General features: G+C 44.2%; 2 protein-coding genes across 12 annotated transcripts; both read left to right on the top strand.

Moving 5' to 3' along the window:
* Positions 1–109: 109 nt before the first annotated feature.
* hmgxb4a (HMG box domain containing 4a) lies at positions 110–9,078 on the top strand. 8 transcript variants are annotated; one of them, XM_048245418.1, is made up of 13 exons: positions 110–234; positions 973–1,071; positions 1,159–1,283; positions 1,510–1,588; positions 1,678–2,418; positions 2,676–2,915; positions 3,225–3,397; positions 3,498–3,579; positions 3,765–3,829; positions 4,133–4,235; positions 4,468–4,634; positions 8,125–8,247; positions 8,379–9,078. In XM_048245418.1, exons 2-13 carry the CDS (start codon positions 1,035–1,037, stop codon positions 8,421–8,423), a joined length of 1,980 nt encoding a protein of 659 aa, XP_048101375.1. In that variant the 5' UTR covers positions 110–234; positions 973–1,034; the 3' UTR covers positions 8,424–9,078. The 8 variants fall into 8 exon arrangements, with proteins under 8 accessions (XP_048101375.1, XP_048101371.1, XP_048101377.1 ...); XM_048245414.1 differs by having other exon boundaries at positions 112–234; positions 997–1,071; positions 1,159–1,313; XM_048245420.1 differs by having other exon boundaries at positions 112–234; positions 1,174–1,283.
* A 145-nt stretch (positions 9,079–9,223) lies between these two features.
* Positions 9,224–16,191, top strand: si:dkeyp-69e1.8 (uncharacterized protein LOC100001340 homolog). Of its 4 annotated transcripts, XM_048244716.1 has the most exons (6): positions 9,225–9,761; positions 10,161–10,206; positions 12,396–12,588; positions 13,617–13,837; positions 14,181–14,895; positions 14,938–16,191. In XM_048244716.1, the coding sequence occupies exons 3-6, from the start codon at positions 12,411–12,413 to the stop codon at positions 15,189–15,191; spliced, it is 1,368 nt and encodes a 455-aa protein (XP_048100673.1). In that variant the 5' UTR covers positions 9,225–9,761; positions 10,161–10,206; positions 12,396–12,410; the 3' UTR covers positions 15,192–16,191. The 4 variants fall into 4 exon arrangements, with proteins under 4 accessions (XP_048100672.1, XP_048100671.1, XP_048100673.1 ...); XM_048244715.1 differs by having other exon boundaries at positions 9,224–9,761; positions 10,175–10,206; positions 14,181–16,191; XM_048244714.1 differs by having other exon boundaries at positions 9,224–9,761; positions 10,154–10,206; positions 14,181–16,191.
* Positions 16,192–22,128: the final 5,937 nt, after the last annotated feature.

The raw sequence follows: 22,128 nt of genomic DNA, 5'->3' as shown, positions 1-22,128 counted from the left end.
TAAGTTTCTTTGTTGCTTTGCATGCATCCTGTTTAACAGGATGTGTAATGTCATATTTATCCGCTTTGTCTAACTGCCGAATACTGATATTAATTATACACTCAGAAAAACAGCTCTCATTGTGCTCGCAAACCTCAGTAGCTTCTAGGTCCCTCCTCCTCTGGTTGTTGCATTGTTGTTGACAGAATTCAAAGATGGCGACTGGCGCCGCTTGATTATCGGGGACCAGTGGAGGTAACTAGAGAAGCTATTTTCGTTGTTTTTCTGTTTGCGGGGACTGTGAAGTGTATGCATTCTTTCAGTCTCTCATAGAAACGAAATTACGGAGGTAAAATTACTTGCATATCATTACTAAATATTGAATTAATCCTGAATCGGGCCTGCATACGCAGAAGCCAGGAGCTGTCTTGACAAAATTGCCTGTGCTACTGTCGCTCAGAGCCAGCCAGGAGAGTTGCTTTGGCGAAGGATGGGAGAATGGGACACTGCTGAAGTGAAGGGGGTGTGTTTGTGTATCTTTTCGAAAGTAGGCGGGAAATGCCCTTTCAAAAATAAGCCCCAATTTTGACAGCAACATCACAGACGTCATCACACTATCGTAACAAACACAACATTATTGATAAGGTTTGGGAGCTTGTTGGCGTCAGCAATTGTAGCCCAATGTTGATTGTAAGACATCCAGGGTAATGTCATCTTTTCAATATTCTACGTGACAAGATAGGTTCTAGATTAGTGAAAAGGAAATGTAACCAGAAGTGGACAAAACTAAACAGTGCATGGGCTTTCGTTCCGGATGGTACAGGTGCGACAAAAGTTTTATTTTGACGTGGCGGCGTACTGCTAGGCTGCAGTCAAAGTGCCCGCTGACTGTCATCTGTTTTGGGAAACATCACCTTATTGACAGTGGCATAGGTTTCTATATATGGAGCATCACAAGTGTAAATTTACTTTTTCAAACATCTATGTAACAAGGGAAAATACTGGAATCCCCCCCAGAGTCTGACTGTCCTCGCAGTTTGCAGAGTGGGTCAGCTATGGCTTTCGAGGAGGTCAAGAAGAAGGGAGCTATGGGCAAGTATTGCTTACCTTGTTTTTACAACATTTCACACCAGCATGTAGACAGATATCTTACATTTACACAAGGGTTTCTTCTGACAGATCTTTCTTGTCTAGACGTGTCATTGATAGAAGGAGATATTGGCTTGGTGGCAGGTCGTAGCCAGCGGGAGAAGAGGCGCTCATATAAAGACCTTCTACGAGAGGAAGAGGAAATCGCTGCGCAGGTGCGCAAGTCCTCAAAGAAACGTCCTAAGGTAACATTTAGCGGTTGGGTTGTTCAAGAGATGGGTAAACGAAGCACAACTCCACATACATGCCATCCCCCAACCATGATACTGTAGCGTGTAGACCTCTGTATAGTGTATTTAGAGAATTTAGATTGATCTTTTTTTCCAGTAACATCTTTTTTATATTGCACTTTACCATTCATGAAAATCTCTCTCTCTGTAGGACTCAGAGCTGTTCCTGTTGGGTGGAGACTTGCACAAGAAGAAGAAAAAACATAAAAGTGATGACTACTATTACAGAGGTAGTTTGGCCTGACTCTACAAAGGAATTTTTCGCTGCCTGAAACCACTGAAGTGATGCTCAGTCATCCTGCTCATTCTTACTTTCCAGATCACCATGGCTCAGGCCCTCCTCCCCATAAGAAGAAGCGCAAGTCATCGGATCGCTCGCCGACCCTCTCCTCGCAGCACTCCTCCCACTCCACGGACACGGCCATGGGCCTCCTCCAGGCCATCACCTCTCCTCTGGCCACTGGCTCGGACCTCGGCCCCCATCTGCACAAGAAGCCCTCCTACCCCGTTTCGTCCTCCCACTCCTCCTCCCACTCAGCCAAGGAGCGCAAGCGGGAGGGGGGCAGTGGCGGTGGTGGAGGCTCTGGCTCGTCCAAGTCAGGAGGACACTCCTACCCTCCTCACCAGCGCTCTGGTGGCGGCGCGTTGTCATCGTCTTCCGCTGGGTCGTCCTCCAAGAAGCACTCGCACTCTTCGTTGTCCTCCTCCTCACGGTCATCGCTGTTCCACGGCGGCAGCGGTGGTGGTGGAGGGAGAGGGGAGCCCCTGACGCTCAGGGAAGCGGAGGGTCTCAAAATGAAGCTCATCCTCTCGCCCAAAGAAAAGGACGCACCAGCGTCGGAGAGCTTCCCTCCCTTCCCCGGCACGCACTCGTCCTCGTCCACCACCCCCTCCTCAGGCCTCACGTCACCCTTGTCCTCCTCGTCTGTCATGAAGAAGAGCAGTGGGAAGAAGGAGAAGGAGCGAGAGAGGGACAGGGGGTCGCAGCCTAAACCCATCAAGAAAAAACTGCAGAACCTGGAGCCACTGCCTGTTGTGGGCAAGGAGGTGGAGGTAGAGGGTGAGCATTTTGTTGTCTCAATTCAAGTTGTCAAGTCTGGTAGAGTTTTAATTTGAAGTTTATGTTTTTAAGTGTTCTGAAAGCAAAACACCTGTACAGGCTTAATTTGTCTTTGAAAGTGTTTGAATCTATTTTTAGATCTCTTTTTACCTCTGTTTACCGGTTTTCCATGTTTTTTTTTTTTTTTTTTGCTTCACTATATTTCATGTACAGTATGTTATATCTTTGCTGCGTCCTCTGCACCATCTTTTCATCAGGGCATTATGGGAGCTCTCTAGGCTCACTTGGGGGAGACAGCTCCTCTTCAGGAGGCGAACTGGAGGCGGGAGAGCTGGTCATCGACGACACATACACCCACCTCTCCAAGAAAAAGAAGAAGAGCAAAAAGAGCAAGAAAAAGAAGGAGAAAGAGAAAGACAGGGAGAGGGAGAAAGACAAAAGCTCAAAAGAGAAGAAGCATAGTAAAGGAAGCAGCAGTAGCAAGAAGGGCTACTCGGGTGAGTTGAAATAGTTTATAACCCCGAACTATTTGTGGTACAACATTATGAGCCAGACAGCCTTTGACTGATGCTTAATTCTCTTAACACTCGTCTCATCAACTTTAATCAAGTGGCTTATGCCAAGCGAGAGTGACAGTAATCCACCCCCTTCTATTGAATCACATTTCATGGGGTCCTAATTACAAGGGCCCCTAGAGTAAAAACTATAAAGGTTAGAGCATTGACAATAGTATATTAATTGAACAAATTAAAAATGCTTCACTAAGCTTGTTTATATGTAACCCTATGATCAATTACTGGTCTCAGATCCCTCTAGAAGCCACTCCCATTCCCATAGCGCAGCCAATCACAGCACTTCAGGTGGGATGTATCCCATAGCCACCCCAGTCCCCTCACATCACCACACCAGCAGTGACATAACGAGTGAAAAGAAGAAAAAGAAAGAGGAGAAAGATCGGGACAAACATGACAAAGACAAGGTGAGGCATTTCCCCATGTCCCCTTCCCCTGTGCTCACATATGTGGAGAGACCGACATGCACTGATCTCTTGTATTTTTCAATATCTCTCTGTTCATCAGCCCAAAAAGAAAAACGCGACTGCGTATCAGGTATTTTGTAAGGAATACAGGGTCAACATCAATGCTGAGCAGCCTGGACTGGGTAAGTACCTCATATATTTTATGTGTCTGATTATGAGACGCACTACATATTTTTTGGCATAGTATATCCTTAAGGTTGATGCAAAACGTTTGACTGAATATGTATTCCGTTTATATGATGAATTTTTACTTCTTAGTCCCAGTGAGGGAATGTCAAAGTAAAAGTCCTGTCACTATTCTTGCCAGTGTTCGGCGAGCTGAGCAAAAAGCTTGCAGAGGTGTGGAAACAACTTCCGGAGAAGGACAAATTGGTGAGTCTCTTGGTTGGACAACCGTACAGGTCTTTTATATTCCACCTCTCTTCTCTCTTTTTCATCTGTTGTCTACCTTTACTCTTCTTTTTGTCTTCTTGATTCTCTGCATGAAATAAATGGTAGAGGAGGGCAGTGTGTAAGTGACATGCCAGCTTATTTATAGAAATCCGTTTCTTGAGTCTCTTTTCTTTATTCTTCATATGGCATCTCCGAATACAATTGTACATCTCTGAACTGTACGGAATTTGTGAAATACTGTATGTTCCATAGTGCAACATGCATTTCTTTGTCACTATGCAGGTATGGAAGCAGAAAGCTCAATACTTGCAGCATAAGCAGAACAAAGCTGAGGCCACCACTGTCAAACGCAAGAGTTCAGCTTCCGACGGTAGTAGAAGTAAAGGTAAACTGGCCTTACCACGTCATTACAGTCCCAGGTCAAGCAAGCACATGAAAAACTAACAATGTTGTTCCATGTATTGCTGTTTTTCAAGGTTACATTCGAATTTTCAGTCTTTACATTTTAGTTTATCTATTAGCACATTACCAAAACATTTCATAGACATTGAAAGGAGATCAATACACAATGTTGGATGCTGTCTAAACAAATGACATGATTTATGTACCCATCACAGGTTCCAGTAAGGGTCTAGCTGCAGGCTTGTCTCCTGGGAGAGCCTCCTTAGGAGCATCACTGTCGCCGGCACGCGTCCCTGAGGTAGATCCTATCGACGCAGCAGCCCACCTGCAGCTCCTGGGCGAGTCGCTGTCCCTCATTGGTCACCGGCTCCAGGAGACTGAGGTGAGACTGGGGACACTGGACTCACACATACCACTGGTCAACATTATGGCTCTTGGCCCTTGTAGGCCAGGGTGACGAAGTTAAAGTGTTTAATATAACAGTAAACATTTCAGCATTACAGTAAACACTGGTCACTGTTCACTATTCAACATATGGACCACAGGATGATAGTGTTTGATATTGCAATAAACATTTTGCTGCAGACAACTACAGACTAGCTGTGTGCACGAATAGTCCAATAACCAGTTAACCATCGAAAGCTATACTGCACGAACAACAATATCCCTATTTGGTTATTGGTTAGACTAGCTCAAAGTGCATTTTGTGCGCTTAACACAGGTGTTTTCACCTCATCTAACTGGGTGGTTTAGAAAAGTGGTTGGAACAATGACCGTTGAGGCGTGATTTTAGCACAGTCAGCAAACCTGCCCACAAAATTTGAGAGCAGAAGATACTGTTCATATTTTCATGATTTTGAAGCCTAATTTAACATGCAGTGTTTCCCCACATAATTCTATGTGGAGAATAGAATTTCTAGGAGGGGCGAGAGAGAGAGAGATCGGGACAAGGAGAGGCTGCTTGAAGATGCTCATAGCTCTACAATGAAAGGATTTTATCTGATTTGAAATAGTACAACAGAGAAAATTATTGGCGTGGCGGTCAATGTCCATATTGTAGCAAGCCGCCACAAATAACCAAGCTAGAACATGGACCCACCTAACCACAGCAGCTGTGCTCTTATTATGATTGCACACACTTGCTTGGTTGTAGAGGCTTTAAGGGGAGAAGTACATAAAAAGGAGGCAAGCACATTTGAGTGTCTTTCCATTCACTGTGCTAAGCATTAACATTCCCTTACTCAAGGGAAGAGTTGAGAACAGGGCAACATTATACTAGCTTGGCAAGACTCATTCACAAAGTAAATACAGTCTGGTCACTAGTGATTGAGAATCGTTTAGCGATTGAGAATCGTTTACAATGCTAGCATGGTGACGGGCATAAACATATCGTTAACTTTTAAAATCATTGTTCCAACCTAACCAATCACATTGATCAGGGATTCCTGACATTACTTCCTACATCGCCTAAACTTTACAAACTGACAGACTACTACAAATTGACTACCAACAGCATTGGCAGCCAGGAAACAATCTATGGGAGCCTGCCTTTGCTGTAAATAAATGTAGATAGATAGATAGATAGATAGATAGATACTTTATTGATCCCCAGGGGAAATTCAAGGTCTCAGTAGCATACAGACAATACACACACACTCACTAACAGCAGAAAAAGTAATGAAAAGTATACAATAGTGCTGTGGAGTGGGTGACACTCATTGTCCAAGATGTTGATCAGTTTGTTCAGGTTCACCTTTTGTCAGAAATTGAAGTGATGCACTCCAGTTCAGCTCCCATTGCAGAGCCAGCTTTCCTTACCAGCCTGTCAATTCGCCCCGCATCCTTCTTCTTTGTGCTTCCTCCCCAGCATACCACTGCATAGAAGAGGATGCTGGCAACAACAGACTGGTAGAACATCCTGAGGAGCTTGCTGCACACATTGAAGTACCGCAGCCTCCTCAGGAAGTACAGCCTGCTCTGCCCTTTCTAGTGTGTCAGTGTTGGCTGACCAGTCCAGTTTATTGTCCAGGTGGAGACCCAGATACTTGTAGGTGCTTACCACTTCCACATTGAGGGCTTAGACCTGCGGAAATCCACCACCATCTCCTTGGTCTTTGAAGTGTTGAGTTGAAGATGATTGAGTTTGCACCATTGTACAAAGTCCTCCACCAGGCTCCTGTACTCCTCCTCCTGCCCGTTCCTGATGCACCCCACGATTGCAGTATCGTCAGAAAACTTCTGCATGTGGCATGACTCGGTGTTGTAGCAGAAGTCAGATGTGTACAGGGTAAACAGGACTGGAGAGAGCACAGTTCCCTGTGGCGCTCCGGTGCTGCTGATCACAGTGTCAGAGAGACAGTTCTTCAGTCTGATCTAACTGTGGTCGCCGGTCAGGTAATCTGTAATCCAGGTTACCAGGTGAGCGTCCACACCCATCTGCAAGAGCTTGTCTCCCAGTCTGAGGGGTTGGATGGTGTTAAAAGCACTCGAGAAATCAAAGAACATGATTCTCACAGCACTTTTCCCCTTGTCTAAGTGAGAATGTGTCCTGTGTAGAAGATAATGATGATGGCATGCCACGTGGATGATGGCATCGTCCACGCCCACTTTCTCCTGGTATGGAAACTGTAACGGGTCTAGTGCATGGCGTACCTGGGGTCTGAGCATACCTAAGACCGCTCCATTGTCTTCATCACATGTGATGAAAGAGCGACAGGTCTGTAGTCATTAAGCTCACTAGGGTGTGGCTTCTTAGGGAACTTGTCCAAGGCGTAGAATCAAATTGAAGAGGTGCTTCAGTGGCTCCCCCAGTTCAGCAGCACAGGCCTTGAGTAGCCTTGGACACAGCCTGTCAGGCCCCGCTGCCTTATTGATGTGCAGTTTCTTTAGTAGAGCTCTCACTTGATCTGTTGTGATGATGGGGGGTGTAAGGGGAGGGGAGGGGTGCATCTGGGATCTGTGTGTCTGATGGCTGTTGACTGAGGTCGTTGTCGAAACATTGTTTGTGATCGCCATGTGGGGGAGGGGTGCAGTATCCAGTGATAGTGGGGGTACGATAGCCTGTGATGATGGAGGTGAGTGTTGTACTGGTATTGAGGGGGTGTGGGGGTGGGGGCTGGGGGATGACCACCTCCTTGATGTCCCTGTCAAAGCTGCCAGTCGTGGACACCTCAACAGGCACAGGCAAGGATGCGTCAGGCGGGAGCAAGGCGTGAGGGGATTAGGTTGTTGGGTGTCACCGGGATGCAGAGCTGGAGAGACTGGGAGGTGGGGGTAGCGCAGGCACGCAAACAAGAGCCGTGTCTGAGTCAGCCGGGGGTGGTGGACAGACCACCGCCATTGGAGCTGGAGCAGGGCAGTCAAACCTGTTGTAGAAGTGGTTCAACTGGTTCGCCCTGTCCAGGTCCCCCTCCACAGAGCTGCTGCTCTTCCTCAGGCCAGTGATAATTTTCATGCCGTCTCATGCCTCCTTCATGTTGTTTTCCTGCAACTTCTGTTCCACCTTCCTTCTGTAGTTCTCCTTAGCCTCCTTCAGCTTGACTTTGAGTTCACTTGAAATGTACATTATTCCAACTGCAAATATGAATTTGTTTGTTTACCTGATACACTAGTCTGAAATGTAAGAGGGTAAAATTAACCTCCCACAGTCTGAAATATTCATGATAAATATTTTAAATGAGTTTAAAATGGAAATACAAGGCTTAGTATAACACAGTTTTCAACCAAATGAACCTAGCTGATGGAACAGAGGGCTGCTTGGGACCTTAAACGAAGTAGTTTCAACCGGGCTGTTGCCCCTATGAAACGCTCACCATTTCAATTCTGTATCAGACATTCCTGTATTTTATCGATTCGTGTTTGTTTGTTTCCAGGGTATGGTGGCAGTTTCCGGAAGCCTCTCTGTGCTGCTTGACTCCATCTTGTGTGCCCTCGGCCCGCTCACCTGTCTAACAGCTCAGATCCCGCAGCTCAACGGCTGTCCCCGCAATGTCCTGGTGAGGACTCCTGCATTTCTGGCTGAGATACTTTTGAAAGGAAGCAGATGCATCTGATTGTTTGTGCTTGTTTCTGAAGAGATTTGAGTGACTGAGTATGTGTGTGTTTTTTCTGTTCTCTAATGTTACAGTCAAAGACGCTGGACAACATAGCTTACATCATGCCTGGACTATGAGGATCGTCCCTCCTTTTGACACGTAACAGGAAGGACGTCAGTCAAAGGACTCTTTGAAAAGACATTAAAAGCATCCTTGGAATTTAAAGGGTGGATTTGTAGTGTGCACCCACAAACTCATGTTTTTAATGCATTTTTAAAATTCTTAGTTATTTTTTATTATTATTTTTTAAGGAAAACAGGAATTCTATTTTAGAGAGCGCTTTTCATTTTTAAGTCTGAATTCATTAGGTGTTACTGTTACTGTATGCTTGTGTGACTGTGAGCACTTACGTCTCTGTGTGGGAAATGCATTGTTTGATTGTTTATGTACATTTGTGTGTGTTTGAGTGTGGATGTGGATGTATTTGTTACTGCCTCATTTTCAAGCATCCGTCTTGTCCAAAAAATAATAATTTTTTACTCAAATGTAACAGGTCAGGGTCCAACCTAGTTTTATGCTTTTGTTAATGTACCATGAAGATAATATATAGCACTTTTTCAGCTGTAGTTTCTCATTGTATTTTGTATGTGTATGATCCAAAAAATCATGCAAAAATGAAAAATAAGGAGAGAAAAAGCATGGGTTTTCAAAAAAAAAAAAGTCCTGAAAGTGCAGTCAAGCACATTGTGGTGATTTCTAGTTTTACAGTAAAAACACAAAGTGTTAAAAACATACCTCTCTTGTTTTTTTTTTCACTCATAATATAATTTTGTAACTTATCAATGAAAAGGTTTAGTCTGTAGGTTATCTGGCAGCCTGTGTGATCCGTGTGCTCAGATGTGGCCAACATGACTTCATAGACAGAGTGGATAGCTCAGGTTCCACTGCATAGTCGGCATTCAAGCTCTGTCAGTATGCAGTGCATCCTCATTCTTGACACTCCCCTCTCCTTTGGACAGTTCTGTTAGCATAGCCTAGCCTAGATCAAACAAGCCTAGTCTTGGTACAGTGCCAAAGAATCCGGTAGCAGTCCACGCCCGGAATTTCCCTTTTTTTAAAAGACCGAGAGAGAATAGATGTAAATACAGGAAGGTAATTGGTGAAGTCAGTGTTTGGGTGCCCAGTCTTTCTTAGGGAGTGTCTTGAAAGAGGAAGATGAGAGAAAAAATGTATACACGGTAGCTTCCTGTCTGAGTCACTGGAACTCAGCTGCCCTTGTAGTTCACCGTTTTCATTCCTGAGAGGTTTTTGAGACACTCCTCTGAGCAACGCAGAAACAGTCACTGACCGTATACAGTCATGTGAGGAAGGGAGGATCCCCAGCTGCTGCTCCCTGTGATGGCAGCGGACTGAGAGCTCAGGCAAGAAGAGGAAGTGAACAGCACACTTTGAAACAAAAGGCCGTTTGATAGCAGGTAAAATGACATTTAAAGCATGTTTGGAAACTGCCTCTTCACAATCTCCAGGACATAGTATTCGACCCCTGCACCCTGTTTGCCTGATGTGCCTTTTAAGTAGTTACAACTGTCAGAAATTACTTATGTTTGGCATAATGTTACTGTACATAGTTGGTGGGTGTGTCACTGTTGACCATGGTAACTACGTGTTACGGAGCAAATCAATACATATGGAAGTTAGATTCTACTTAACTCATGATGGCGTAGGAGAAAAAATTCCTGTGTAATGGGTCATGTGCATGGAATAGACTCTTGTTTGTCTTTCTCTGTCTCTTTCTCAGTCTGTTGATCGTTGATCTTGCTCTGTCTCTGTCTCTCTCTCTCTCTCTCTTGCGCATATCCTTGGGGAGGCAACAGACAATTGTCAACAGAAGTAGAATAGTCTGCCGTCCTACTGGAACAGGTGAGGAAGACAGGTTGGGCATTCACCATGTGTTCAGTTCAAACACCGGTCACAGCCTACAAAGTATTGTGTTGGAATTGAAAATCAGTTTACTGAATTGGAAATTAGTTTTACTCAAACTTTGATATTAGATGGTCATCAGTGAAACAGTGCTAAACTATATCTATTTCCACCTATTACCAAACAATCAATGAGTGAGTAAATTAGCTTTTTAGATGATGATTAAAATGCAGTGTTGGGAGTAATGCGTTACAAAAGTAATGTAATTACTATATTGCTGTTTGCGGTAACGCGGTAATGTAAGGTATTACAAAAAAAAAGGGTAATATTTTACTCGGTACAAACTTCAGTAACGCGCGTTACAATGCATTTTAACCAAAAATTAAGCAGTGTTTTGTTTTGATACATATCAACAGAGGAGAAAAAATCCGCGCAAAATAGTAGAACGTTATCTCCTGATAATGGTTGAAGATGACTGTGGCTGCAGCGGACTCTATTTGCGGGATGGACATAAGCCTACGCTCAGAGACAAGGATATGAAGAACATAATAGTTAGTGCAATTTGTGCGAAACCGAAAGATCTCACTAAGCCTCGCGAAATAGCACAAGTCATTTAATGAAACATCTAAAGTGGTGCCACGCTAATCTTTTTGATTCTTGATTAAACACAAACTTCTAGTGCATGTCAGCTTTGAGCTGTGAACTTGAATTCACAATTGAACTTAAAGAGAATAAAGGGATAGAAATGCAGAAAAAAGATTGTGTAGCCTGACAGTGCCACCGCTCCCACCACGCGCATCACGCACCACGCGCGTAGGGCACCAAAGGACAGAGGGGGCACCCACATGTAACCAATGAATAGTAGCTTTACTGCAAACTGCATTTCACTCTTCATCAATAGCGTTTACAATGTCACAATGCACTAACACCATGGTACATGCAAGTTTGATACTTTTTGAGTTCTCTCAATCTCCACCACGTAGTGCTAGAATGGAATGGGTGGGTCTTCAATAATTCGTTTTCCACAAGCATTTACATGAAGCACATGATATGCCGAGTTGACAAAAAAAGAATCCATTCAGATAGCTAGGTGGATACCAGGCTCATAATTCACTTTTATTTGCAAAACGAAATGTGAAGCAACATGTTATTGCATACTTTCCAAAGCAATGAAGGCTGCTTAAAACAACTTAACATTGTGCATATTATTGTTAATATTGTGCTATCAATGTAACGCAACAAACAAGGCTTGTAAACAAGAGCTGGCAAAAAGGCATTATGAGAACGTAAAGATCAATGCTCTTAAAGTGACAGTGCACCATTTATAAGAAAACAGCATGCATGTTTAAAAACACACAGTAATGGTCTGTAAATAATATACCTTTTATTTTACTTTAGGTTTTTGAGTTATCATTTAAATGTCACTCACTCAAAACCACTCACTTAGGGCACCAAAATGGTCAGTAGGCCACCATCTTGACATGTCTTTATTAAAGGAACCGTATGTAAAAAATTAATCATAAATGGCCCTGATATGTCACTAGACATTAAGAAATCATGTTATTTCAAATACTTATATCACTGACAACAGTAGTCTGGCCAAGATATTGTCATTTAAAAAGTGGAGTTGCAGCCCTCAACTGATATTGATGTTGTCATGTTGTGTTTTGGCTTGATGCGCCACCCTCCACCTATCTACTAATCACAAAGTCAGTAGTGTTTCGGCATCCGTGTTGCCAGCTCTGCCAGTCAGAGGGGAGGGGAAGGGGATACATCCCTCTACAGTAGTTTGAAAGTGATTGCAGTACCAGCTTTGATTTACAATATAGTAGGCTCTCTATTGATTTTAATGAGCAGGCCTAGGCCTTAGAGTTACAGTATTTATATCACAATTTACCAGACTTTGACCTTTTGTCGGTTTTTTAACAAAATTCTGACTATGATTGAGCGTAATAAACTGCATTTCGAATGGCAAATCCATATTTCCAGATATTTTGGTGAAAGTAACTTAAAAGTAATGCAATAGTAGTGTAATGCCTTACAATTCAGACAGTAATATTATAATGTAACAAATTACTTTGAAATGACAGTAATAAGTAATGCATAATACATTAACTTGCCCAACACTGTTAAAATGTATACTTATACTTAATAATGCTTAATAATCATCCATTGAACCTCTTATTTAGCTGGAACACTCAACAATGGAACGGGAGAATGTTCTAGAGTATGATGAGGATCTAGAGGACAGAACTCCTCCAGAAACAGAGGGGTGGAAAAAGCAGGAGAGACATCAAGAGGAAGGAGAGGATGATGAGGCCATGGGCGCAGTATTACAGAGAGGAGGAGGAAAGGATGAGATGCAGGAAACCCAATATGGAGGTATGGAGAGCATCTGTCAAATGTTAAAATGTTGTAGCAAATGTGACTGCCAGAATTAATTCAGGCCATCTATCCTTAGATAAGTAAAATGCTATAGAGAATATAGTTGTGTTGGTTTTGACCCATGGGATGTTATAATGAAATGAATCAAAGCAGCACAAAGGATGATTCATGAGATCACCCATTTTGACCGCTCTCGTCTGGATGTTACAGCAGAGATGAATTGCGCTCTCTCGCAACATGTAAATGATTGGGACATCAAAATTGGGTCACCTGCCAAAAAAGCTTGGGAACCCCAGCCTTAAAGCAATATGTGATGTGATATCCTGTTCTGCTTGTGGCAGGCGCTTCTGTTTATTTGGATTCGGCCATGTCTCTGGCTAGCCAGTAGATGGCGACATTGTTTCTTGATTGAACAGGATATCCAGTAAGTGGATATAAGTAGCTGGATGTTTAGACTTGGATCTTTTTTATTACAGTACTGTTATGATCCCTCTGGATAAATAACATGAAAATATGGCATACTCAACACATGGATCTAATAAGAAGTGTTAGGAATCATAACATGGGTCATAGGATGTAGTCTATTTAAATATGACTTGTTCTATTTAAAACAGACTTTGAATTTGCCTGATCTCTTGCATTCACAGGAGAATCATATTTAGAAATCTAATGTTTTCAGCAAAAAATGAAAACAAAAATAAATCTCACCTTTTGAGATTAAATTCTTTGTGTGTGTTAATTACACAAAAATGGGATATTTTCATAATTATGTGTGAAACACAATCATCTTAACATGTTGAAATATGTAATAGATTAACACAAATACAAAGGACCTTTTTCTATTTCTTTCCCCACAAGAATGAAATGTAATAATTTAAGCATGCCCTTTGACTGTGGGTACTCGTCCTCAACAGCACTAAACCCTCAAATTACATAACACACCATACCTAACTGTACTGAATTGATGAACGTTTTCTGAAATGCTGAGCTTGGTCCTCTGCTCACGCGTTGTGTGTTTCGTGCAGCCTCTGCTCCGTCTGCCTCCTCCTTGGATCCCAGCTCCTCGCCTCCACTCCTGGCTGCTGGCCCTGAGCTGAGGCTGGTTCTGTTGGGGCAGGCTGGCGCAGGCAAGAGCGCTGCTGGGAACAGCATCTTGGGACGCGGGGCATTTGAGATCAGGGCCTCAGAGGGAGCAGCTGGAATGCATGATTGTAAGAGCAGAGCAGCAACAGTTGCCGGAAGACAGGTAAGTTGTTTTACTTAGCTAATTAATTACCTTGACCTTGACTATTTCTTGCAGGCACTTCACTCTTAATCGCTACCTATATTGTCCTGTGTTTTCGCATAATTTTCACCACTGCAATTCTTATATATAAAAACAATAGACAGCCAGAGAGTGATATAGAGCACTCCTATCATTTGTTCTGACTGATGCATCACAAACAATTAATTGTTAAATAAATGTAATTAATTCTCAGCCTTTTACAAATCAAGGATCCAATTCTCAATAGACTATCCACATACTAAACAGACTCTCAAATCAAATCTGTTATGTTACTCACTCACTTATCTACATGACGTCTCCTCAGGTGACCGTGGTGGACACTCCGGACTGGTTCTGTTCGGAGCTCTCCCCGGAAGACATCCAGCAGCAGATCCGCTCCTGTCTGGCCCTGGTGGCCCCGGGGCCCCACGCCTTCCTGCTGTGCGTCCCTGTGGACCAGCCCGCCTCTGTGGAGCTCCTGGGGCTGGAGGCCTTGGAGATGGTGTTTGGCCCCAGGGCCGTCGGCCAGCACACGCTGGTCCTCTTCACCCACATGGATCGGCTGTCCGAGGGGCTCAGTCTGGAGGACTACGTGACCAGCAGGGAGCGCCGTGACCTGCTTAAGCTGGTAGAGAGATGCGGGGACCACTACCATGCCCTGGAGAGAGGGAGAGGAGGAGGAGGAGAGGGGGAACAGGAGGAGATGGAGAGGCGGAGTGTGAAGGAGCTGCTGTGGAAGGTAGAGCAGGTGGTGAAGGAGAGCGGGGTGGACTTCCACGCCTGGCCCCCTAAACACAAGGAGCCTGAGAAGCGTGGCAGGCTGAGGAGAGACAGAGAAGAGTGGTCAGAGATGGAGAGAGAGCCCGACTCATCCTCCCCCTCCGCCCCCTCACCCCTAGAGCAAGAGGAAGAGCAAGAGGAGGAAGAGCCAGAGGAAGAGCCAGAGGAAGAGCCAGAGGAAGAGCCAGAGGTTGAGGCTGAGGCTGGGCCCGCACAGGCGACGCACACAACGGAGACCAGCGATGATGATCTCATACAGGGTGATGACGACCTTTTAGAGGGCGATGATGATCTCATACAGGGTGATGACGACCTTTTAGAGGGCGATGACCCCTCTCTCGCTCCCGCCATGCCCCCTCCCTCCTTCCTGCGGGGCTTGTGGGACACGGTGGTCGGGTGGCTGTGCCACATCCCCGGGCTGGTGAGGGGCACCGCCCTGCTGGGGTCCTTGGTGGGGTTCTTTGTGGGGGGGCCGGTGGGCAAGATGCTGGGGGACGCTGTGGGCTCAGTGGCCACTGAGGTGGGCAGGAGGAGGCGTGTGAAGAAGACCCAGTGAGGGTGCACACACACAAGCAGCAGCAGAGACACTCGTTTACACAGATAAAAAAGCATAGACGCTACATAGTTATGCACTGTAGGAGAGTATGCAGCTACAAAGCAAGGGCACACAAAGGCTGAGAGAGCTTGTTTACTGGGAAGCCACAGTGAGCTTGGTCCTATAGGATCATTTTATCATATTTAAGGCTGTAATTATTTCAAATGTTTCAGTCAGTCAGCTTTTGTTTACTCTTTACGAAACGCACAGGGACATTTTAACACTGCTGAACCACATTCACACACAGAAAATGTAAATGTACACTAGGCTTACAAAAAAAACGTATTAACAACATAGGTTAATTAATGAATAAAACAAAATCAGACTATTAAATTGTGTTTTCTGTAATTCACTGTATGATTCCTGCATAGTCAAACCTTATTGGTATACAATAAAACTGAAAAAGAAAAAAAAGAAAAATCCACTTTTCTAGGACTAAAATATCTTGGACTCACTAGGAGTTAGAGAGATATAATTTCAATTAAATAAAAACATGTACAAGTTTAAGAAAATTACATTTCTCAATCATATTTAGGCCTACTTTGAGTTGATTTTTTTTTTTTACATTAACACAGGGAATCTCAGCATTCCTCTGGATTTTCCTCATGGAGACATGTATCAGTGTTTTTTTAATGCCTGGTCTGTGCCTCCTGACATTATGCAGACATACATGATTTGGCATGATATCAGCTTAATGATGTATGCCTGACAAGAAATTACACAAATCAATTATCCACTTTGTATTTGGATATGAGTGGTGCCATTTGCAATTAAAACAAGTGTAATTACTGTGTTATTGAGTGAATTCAACTTTCACTGTGGCTCCCCAGACAGGGGGCCTCTGACTCCTGTTGCAAGGTACAAGTGCTTCAATGTACTGCACACTGTGATGTAATGCAATTAATACTTACATTTCACTCTGAACTTCTGAAGAATAAATGGGCTATTACTGAGGTAAAAATACTGATTATACTTTTGCACTTTTTTATTTTCTTGAGCACATATCTGGTTTTAATTGTCAACTGCCTGGTACTTCAAAGTAATTGTATTAACTAATAACAGTTTTTTAAAACATGGAGTTGTTTATCTCTAAATCTATTTGGTGCCAAGTTGGCAAATCACCTCATAATGACTGTGATCTATGACTGACAGGGAAGGACTTACGATGGAACAGTACCGCCGCTCCGGGATGCCTCACATGGCTTCCCACAGGGAAACCCTGCGTGGGAGGCTGAGAGACAGAAACTATGCGATGACCAGACAGAGAGATAGAGCTATAAGACGAAAAGGCTCCTCCATTATCTAAAGAGATCCGGACTCCTTCTCCCCGTCACTCTTTTACAAAAGGGCAGGTTATGGTTTTGACGTTGAAGTAAATGTTAGTCTGCTAAAACCATCCGTCAAACGAGGGAGAGAAAAAAAAACTCCCACCTCTGTATTTGGAGCAATCTGTACAGCACAGCGAAGCATTGCCCCGTGTGGGTGGTCCACCAATGAGAGAGAGTGAGGCCGAGAGGATCAGCCTCGCTCTCGTGTTTCTATAGAGGAGAAATAAAATAGAATAGATAGCTCTGTGTGCACTTGTGTGTAAGGCTATGTGTGTGCATGAAAGAGAGAAGAGCTGCACTGAGAGTGAAAGGAAGCAGAGAGGGAATACGCACAGGGACCCACATCTGTCCTCCAGATGTGGCGCCTCCGTATTTGAAACAAGGGAAAAAAACAAGAAAGTTTAAAAAGTGCAAAAAGGAAAATGGGTGCTAAACAGTTTTTATTGTTGGAGATTACTGATATAATAGAAAATGGATTATGGTTGCAGGCTATCTGGTGGTAACCTTCTGAATGCCCTCTGTTAACATACTGTATGCTAAAGAAAAGATGTAGTGTTCTGCACAGTGCTCTCTCTCTCTCCCTCTCTCTCTGAAGATGGTGTGTATAAAAAGGGAACACCTGTCCAAATATTAGTGTGTCCTATTGGACATGCTTTGGGGAGAAGAGAGAGTGAGGAATGAATGAGCGAGGGAGTGAACCTAAAAGACAGAGAGCAGAGGGATGAAAAGTGGATGGAAAGTAAGAAGGAGAAAAACAGCGAGAAAGAAAACATGCTTGGAACTTTTACTGATTTCTATATGAGGGTGAGATCCATATAGACCTACAGAACGGCATCGCTCTAACAGAGAAGAGTTCACAATAAGATAATCTTGTCGGGTTGAAAGAACACACTCTCTACATTTGGTGTTCGCAAAAAGATCAAATTGACTCACTTAATCATGTGACCCATCTCCTTATAGGGTCTCTAATTAAGCTGCACTCTCCTAACAGCTGTTAGAAACTGACATTAACATTAGTGGGTGCCACAATGTGTTTCATATATGTGTATTAAGGTTATAGAAATGTAAATGTTGTTAAATCATTCAATATAGCCACATTGCAATGAGAGTTTGGAATTGGCTGGAAATGATTGCAGTTTAACACAATAATGATAAATGTGAATTTGATTATTATAATGTGCGCTTTTATGACTTAATTGTCTCAGTGTTCTCCAAATGCTTGGCTAGGCCCAGGGTATTTAGGGAAAAAAAGAAAAAGAAAAGAGCAACAAACAAAAACATTAATCTCGCTCTTAAATGTGTTGAGCAAGTGGTAAGCCTATCCTAACCAGACAAAGATAAAAGACCTGAGGCCAAAATGGACAATTCTGCCAGCAGAGGACTGCACGTGTGACTGTTCTCCCTGATGTCCAGCGCCCAGCCCTAGTGCTAGGGCGGGCGCACAGTCCGCTCATCTTTTTCCTATTACTGCTATTTGGATGTTCCTCCCTGTGGTGTGCGCGTGTGTGGCTGGAATTGTTTACTGTGGAGCTCTAACCCTGTTTAACATTGCGCTTTGTCCGCGTGTGTGGGTTGGAGACCACTCATAAACCTCGGATGAAAGCCCCAGCCAAATTAATAAATACGAAGGCAGAAAGGGAGTGAGAGAGAGATCAGCTTTTAACAGCTCCGCGAGTAGTTATTTGCGTATGCGTTCACGATAAAGCCTGTTAATGTTTATGGGAGACTGGCTTTGTTTCATGGCTTAAAATGGCGGTGTTTATTTATTGCCTTTTGGTGCACAGGCATGCCAAATGTATGAGGCATGCTTTTGTTCTTGATCTTGATTTTTTAAAGATTTACTGCGTGATCCTGCAGCTAAACCAGACGGTGTAATGAGAGGTAATCAAATTTATGTTTGTACAGGTAGTAAAATAAACAGATAAGAATAATGGCAAGCTTCACAAAATAAAAGCTACTAAAACACTGTTGGGGTTTTGTCCAAAATTGGATATGAGGCCTCTATCAGAGAGTTAACCTAGAAAAACAACACAAGGGTTCATGAGCCATAATTTTAGCCTGAATAATAGAGTTTTTATAACATGTATATTTTATAATAATGCCTCCATTAAAAAGACAACGCTTAGCAGCAAAGGCAAAGTGTTGAAATGGTGTTGTGTAATCATGATGAAACCACACCAGTTGAACACAATCACACACAGCTGTCCTGTTGTCTGGGAAGCAGGCATGGATGAATTTTCACAAGGAGTGAAACATAATAACACACACACACACACACACTCTCACACTCACTTTTTTCTCACTCTTCTTTCTTTTCTCTCATTCATACACACATATCTTGATCATGACTTGTTCATTTTTCTTTGAATGAAAACTACACATTAGAGGAAATGGAGAAGTAGTTTAAAGATGGACTTTTTGGCAGAGGTGGCGTGTGTAATAAAGGGAAAGTGTGTGCATGTGTGTGTGTTATTATACTACTTTACTGCTGTTATTGTTGCACACAAGAAACAAGAATCAGTGGGGAGCTAAACTAATCAAACAGCCACACCTTCTATCAAGACCAAGTCGACCTGAAGCAGGACATCAGAAAAGATCACTGACTGTGTAGTGGGTACAGTATGCAATATGCACACATGTAGCCTACCTCAAGGATTTCCAGCCAGTTTTAAAGCGGGCTATTGAGGAGATCCGAGTTAGAACTGATGACCACACCCACCCGCACTCCTCTCTGACCCATCCCAGATGACGGGGGGATCTGGGGGTCTTAGGTGGGCTCAGCGCCAGCCCTAGTTTATTAATCATGTGGTGCACTGTAAGTGACGTCCGTCGCTGTTTGCGGTGTGCGGGTTCCCTTTGATGGGAGAAGGAGGGCTGAGTTTGAGCGAGCAACCCCTGGGAGGTGTGTGTGTGTGTGTGTGTGTGGGGGGGCTTTCCCTCAGTTATGGACACCGACCCTGCGGTTGGAATCACAAGCATGGGGTCAGGCCAACACAAGCACAGTTGTTCCTGTGCAGTCTGACTTAGAGCTTAGAGGATGTGTGTGTATGTGTCTTTGTGTGTCTTTGAGTGTGCTCAAGTGTGTGGATATGAGGTGGTCGGTCATAATGCGACACAGACCGGCAAGGATGCCACTGCTGCTGTAGTCCCCTGTGCAGCTAGTGGATCATCCCATGATCCCTGGCCTAGGGCCACACATGGAAGGAGAATACACACACACACACACACACACGCAAACGCAATGGGGTTCCGCCCTTCCACCTCATAAGTCAAAGGCCAGGTCTGCAGGGCTGCCAGTCAGCGGCTCGCGGCTAGCTGCTCATGCTTTCTGCATGTGGTCCGACGGGCCTGCTAAGCTGCTGTGGTCTGTAGCGCCAGCGGTGAAAGTGAAGCAAGAGAGGGGGGCTTTACTGTCAACTGGAGCAGTGTGGCCCGACTAAGCTGAGCCGGAGATGTGAAGTCAACGAGAGAGAGAGAGACGGCGTGTCGGGAGCGATGCTTAAAACCACAAGGACAGCGAGCATCTCAGGCAGCCATTTACCCAAATCCACAGCGAAGCCAAGGTCTCGGCGTGAATTCCACAAAAGGCAGAGAAATAACCGCCCGTTGCAGCCTTTGAAGCCTCTGTAACATAATAGCCCCACGTCCAAAGGGCCGTATCTTGTCGTATCGTTTTAGGAGAGAAGGGGAACAAATACAAAACATGCGCTCACGCGACCTTGAACTGACAAGGACCGCAAAGGCGTGGCAGGCGGGCCTGCGCCAGACGAGAGAGAACACGGGGGCAACCGGCGGTTGCGGTCTCTGTTCCTGTTTGGTGTGACACGGTCCGATGGATGCTCGGAGGAAAACACAGGGCACAGAGCAGAGAGGGAGATGTGGAGGCCCCTCAGACGCCTGATACCAGGAGGGGGGAGAGAGAGAGAGAGATATACACTCTTCAATCTGTGCATAAAATGAAAGACAGTTACTCGACCCCAAAGAGACCAAGCTCTGATGGGTTTCCTAGTCCCTTTAGAAGCCCCCATCCAGCGGGGCCAAAGGGAGGGGGAGGGATAAGCCCAAGAAGAGAGAGATGTCAGGACTCCTGCCAGGAACAAGGATCAATAAGAGCACTTATAAGACACACTGAAAAAATGAAATGTCAAAAAGAACCCAATTGTAGTTTCTTCCTATTTTCACACACATAAAAAAAGTATCTTGACATAGATTGTCTGGGAAATAATGCAGTAGCATGGAGTTCTGGTCCCACAGTTCCTTATTTTGTGACTATTATAGGGGATGCTCTGCACCCTTAACGACAGATCTGCACTTAAAATAAACTCTGAGCCAAAGCTCTGTCCTTCCACTACCCTGCAACTCCAAGGCAAACTAGCCAAACTGGGTGCTAACAACCCCAGACAAGTGGCACAAACAGAGCAGAGGTGAAATATTATTGTATGGTGAGTTGGACAGCATTTGATTCCATGGACCCTAGATGGATACAAACTCAAATGATATTTAAGGATGCAAGACATCTTTTTCCTTTAACAAATAAATGAAATCAGTAGTTAATGATTTAAAACTGGAATAAAGTTGAAGGACTAGGCTGAAGATCATAGTATCAACATCATGGACCCAGATATCTGCTCTTAATTGTTGCAATCATGTATAGCTCATGATGTATTACAGTGTTTCTCTGTATGTTATTATTGTACCTCATGTTATTTTTATGTATTTGTTTTGATCTGGAGTTTACAACTTTTTCCAGCTGTAGGGGTATGAATAAGGCATGTTTGTGTGTGTGTGCGTGTGCGTGTGTGTGTGTGTGTGTGTGTGTGTGTGTGTGTGTGTGTGTGTGTGTGCGCGTGCGCGCGTGTATGTGTGCGTGTGTGTATGCGTGTGTGTATGCGTGCGTCCGTGCGTGTGCGTGTGCGTTCGTACGTGCATATGTGTGTGTGTGTGTGTGTGTGTGTGTGTGTGTGTGTGCATGATGAATTTAAACAGAACAAGAAGATACAGTGTGGTGACTTTGAAGCTCTTTGAACTTGGTGCTAAGGATAGACTCCGGTCAGGGAAAAAAATGACATATCACAGAACTTGAGTGTCTGACTCTGAGAGCTTTTTCTCTCAGATGCTGGTCCTCTTACAAATCTGACTCACTAATTCGCAAGAGCCACACAGCATTCCGCCCAGTGAAAAGGGTCTGACCATCGGGACAGATTGTTTTGAAAACATTTCCATGCACGCACACAAAAAACCACACAGGGCCAACAATTATTTCTTTCACCCTTTTAGGCATGGAACGCAAGTTCCGCCTATTTGGGAGGGAACACAACAGCCCCTGCCACATCAGACTCTTTGTTCGATTTCATCCATTCCATGGAAAGAGGGGAAAAGTTGCGGGCGATTTTTTTGCAATCAGAGTGTCTGCGACCAATATGCTCCCCACATGTCTGACTCCAGCCCCCAGTCTCAGTCCCGACAGGGTCGTGTTTTTAGTTTTTTGACGTAGATGCTTGCCACTTATCACTTTATCTCCTCTTTCTTTCGCAGGCAGGGCTGGCCTAAGCTCTGAAGTCTGTGCGGCC

This window comes from Alosa alosa, chromosome 6, assembly GCF_017589495.1.
Source record: "Alosa alosa isolate M-15738 ecotype Scorff River chromosome 6, AALO_Geno_1.1, whole genome shotgun sequence".
In the NCBI taxonomy this organism is placed as follows: domain Eukaryota; kingdom Metazoa; phylum Chordata; class Actinopteri; order Clupeiformes; family Clupeidae; genus Alosa; species Alosa alosa.
Note: the sequence above shows the minus strand (reverse complement) of the source record. Positions and strands in the feature narration are given on the sequence as shown.

Bases quoted from the DNA above. Each gene is read 5' to 3' on its own strand.
- hmgxb4a (XM_048245414.1), top strand. From the start codon at position 1,035: ATGGCTTTCGAGGAGGTCAAGAAGAAGGGAGCTATGG. The intron at 3,398-3,497 runs GTGAGGCATTTC...TCTGTTCATCAG, and splicing joins ACAAACATGACAAAGACAAG to CCCAAAAAGAAAAACGCGAC. The intron at 3,830-4,132 runs GTGAGTCTCTTG...GTCACTATGCAG, and splicing joins TTCCGGAGAAGGACAAATTG to GTATGGAAGCAGAAAGCTCA.
- si:dkeyp-69e1.8 (XM_048244715.1), top strand. From the start codon at position 12,411: ATGGAACGGGAGAATGTTCTAGAGTATGATGAGGATCTAGAGGACAGA. The intron at 12,589-13,616 runs GTATGGAGAGCA...TGTTTCGTGCAG, and splicing joins GCAGGAAACCCAATATGGAG to CCTCTGCTCCGTCTGCCTCC. The intron at 13,838-14,180 runs GTAAGTTGTTTT...ACGTCTCCTCAG, and splicing joins CAACAGTTGCCGGAAGACAG to GTGACCGTGGTGGACACTCC.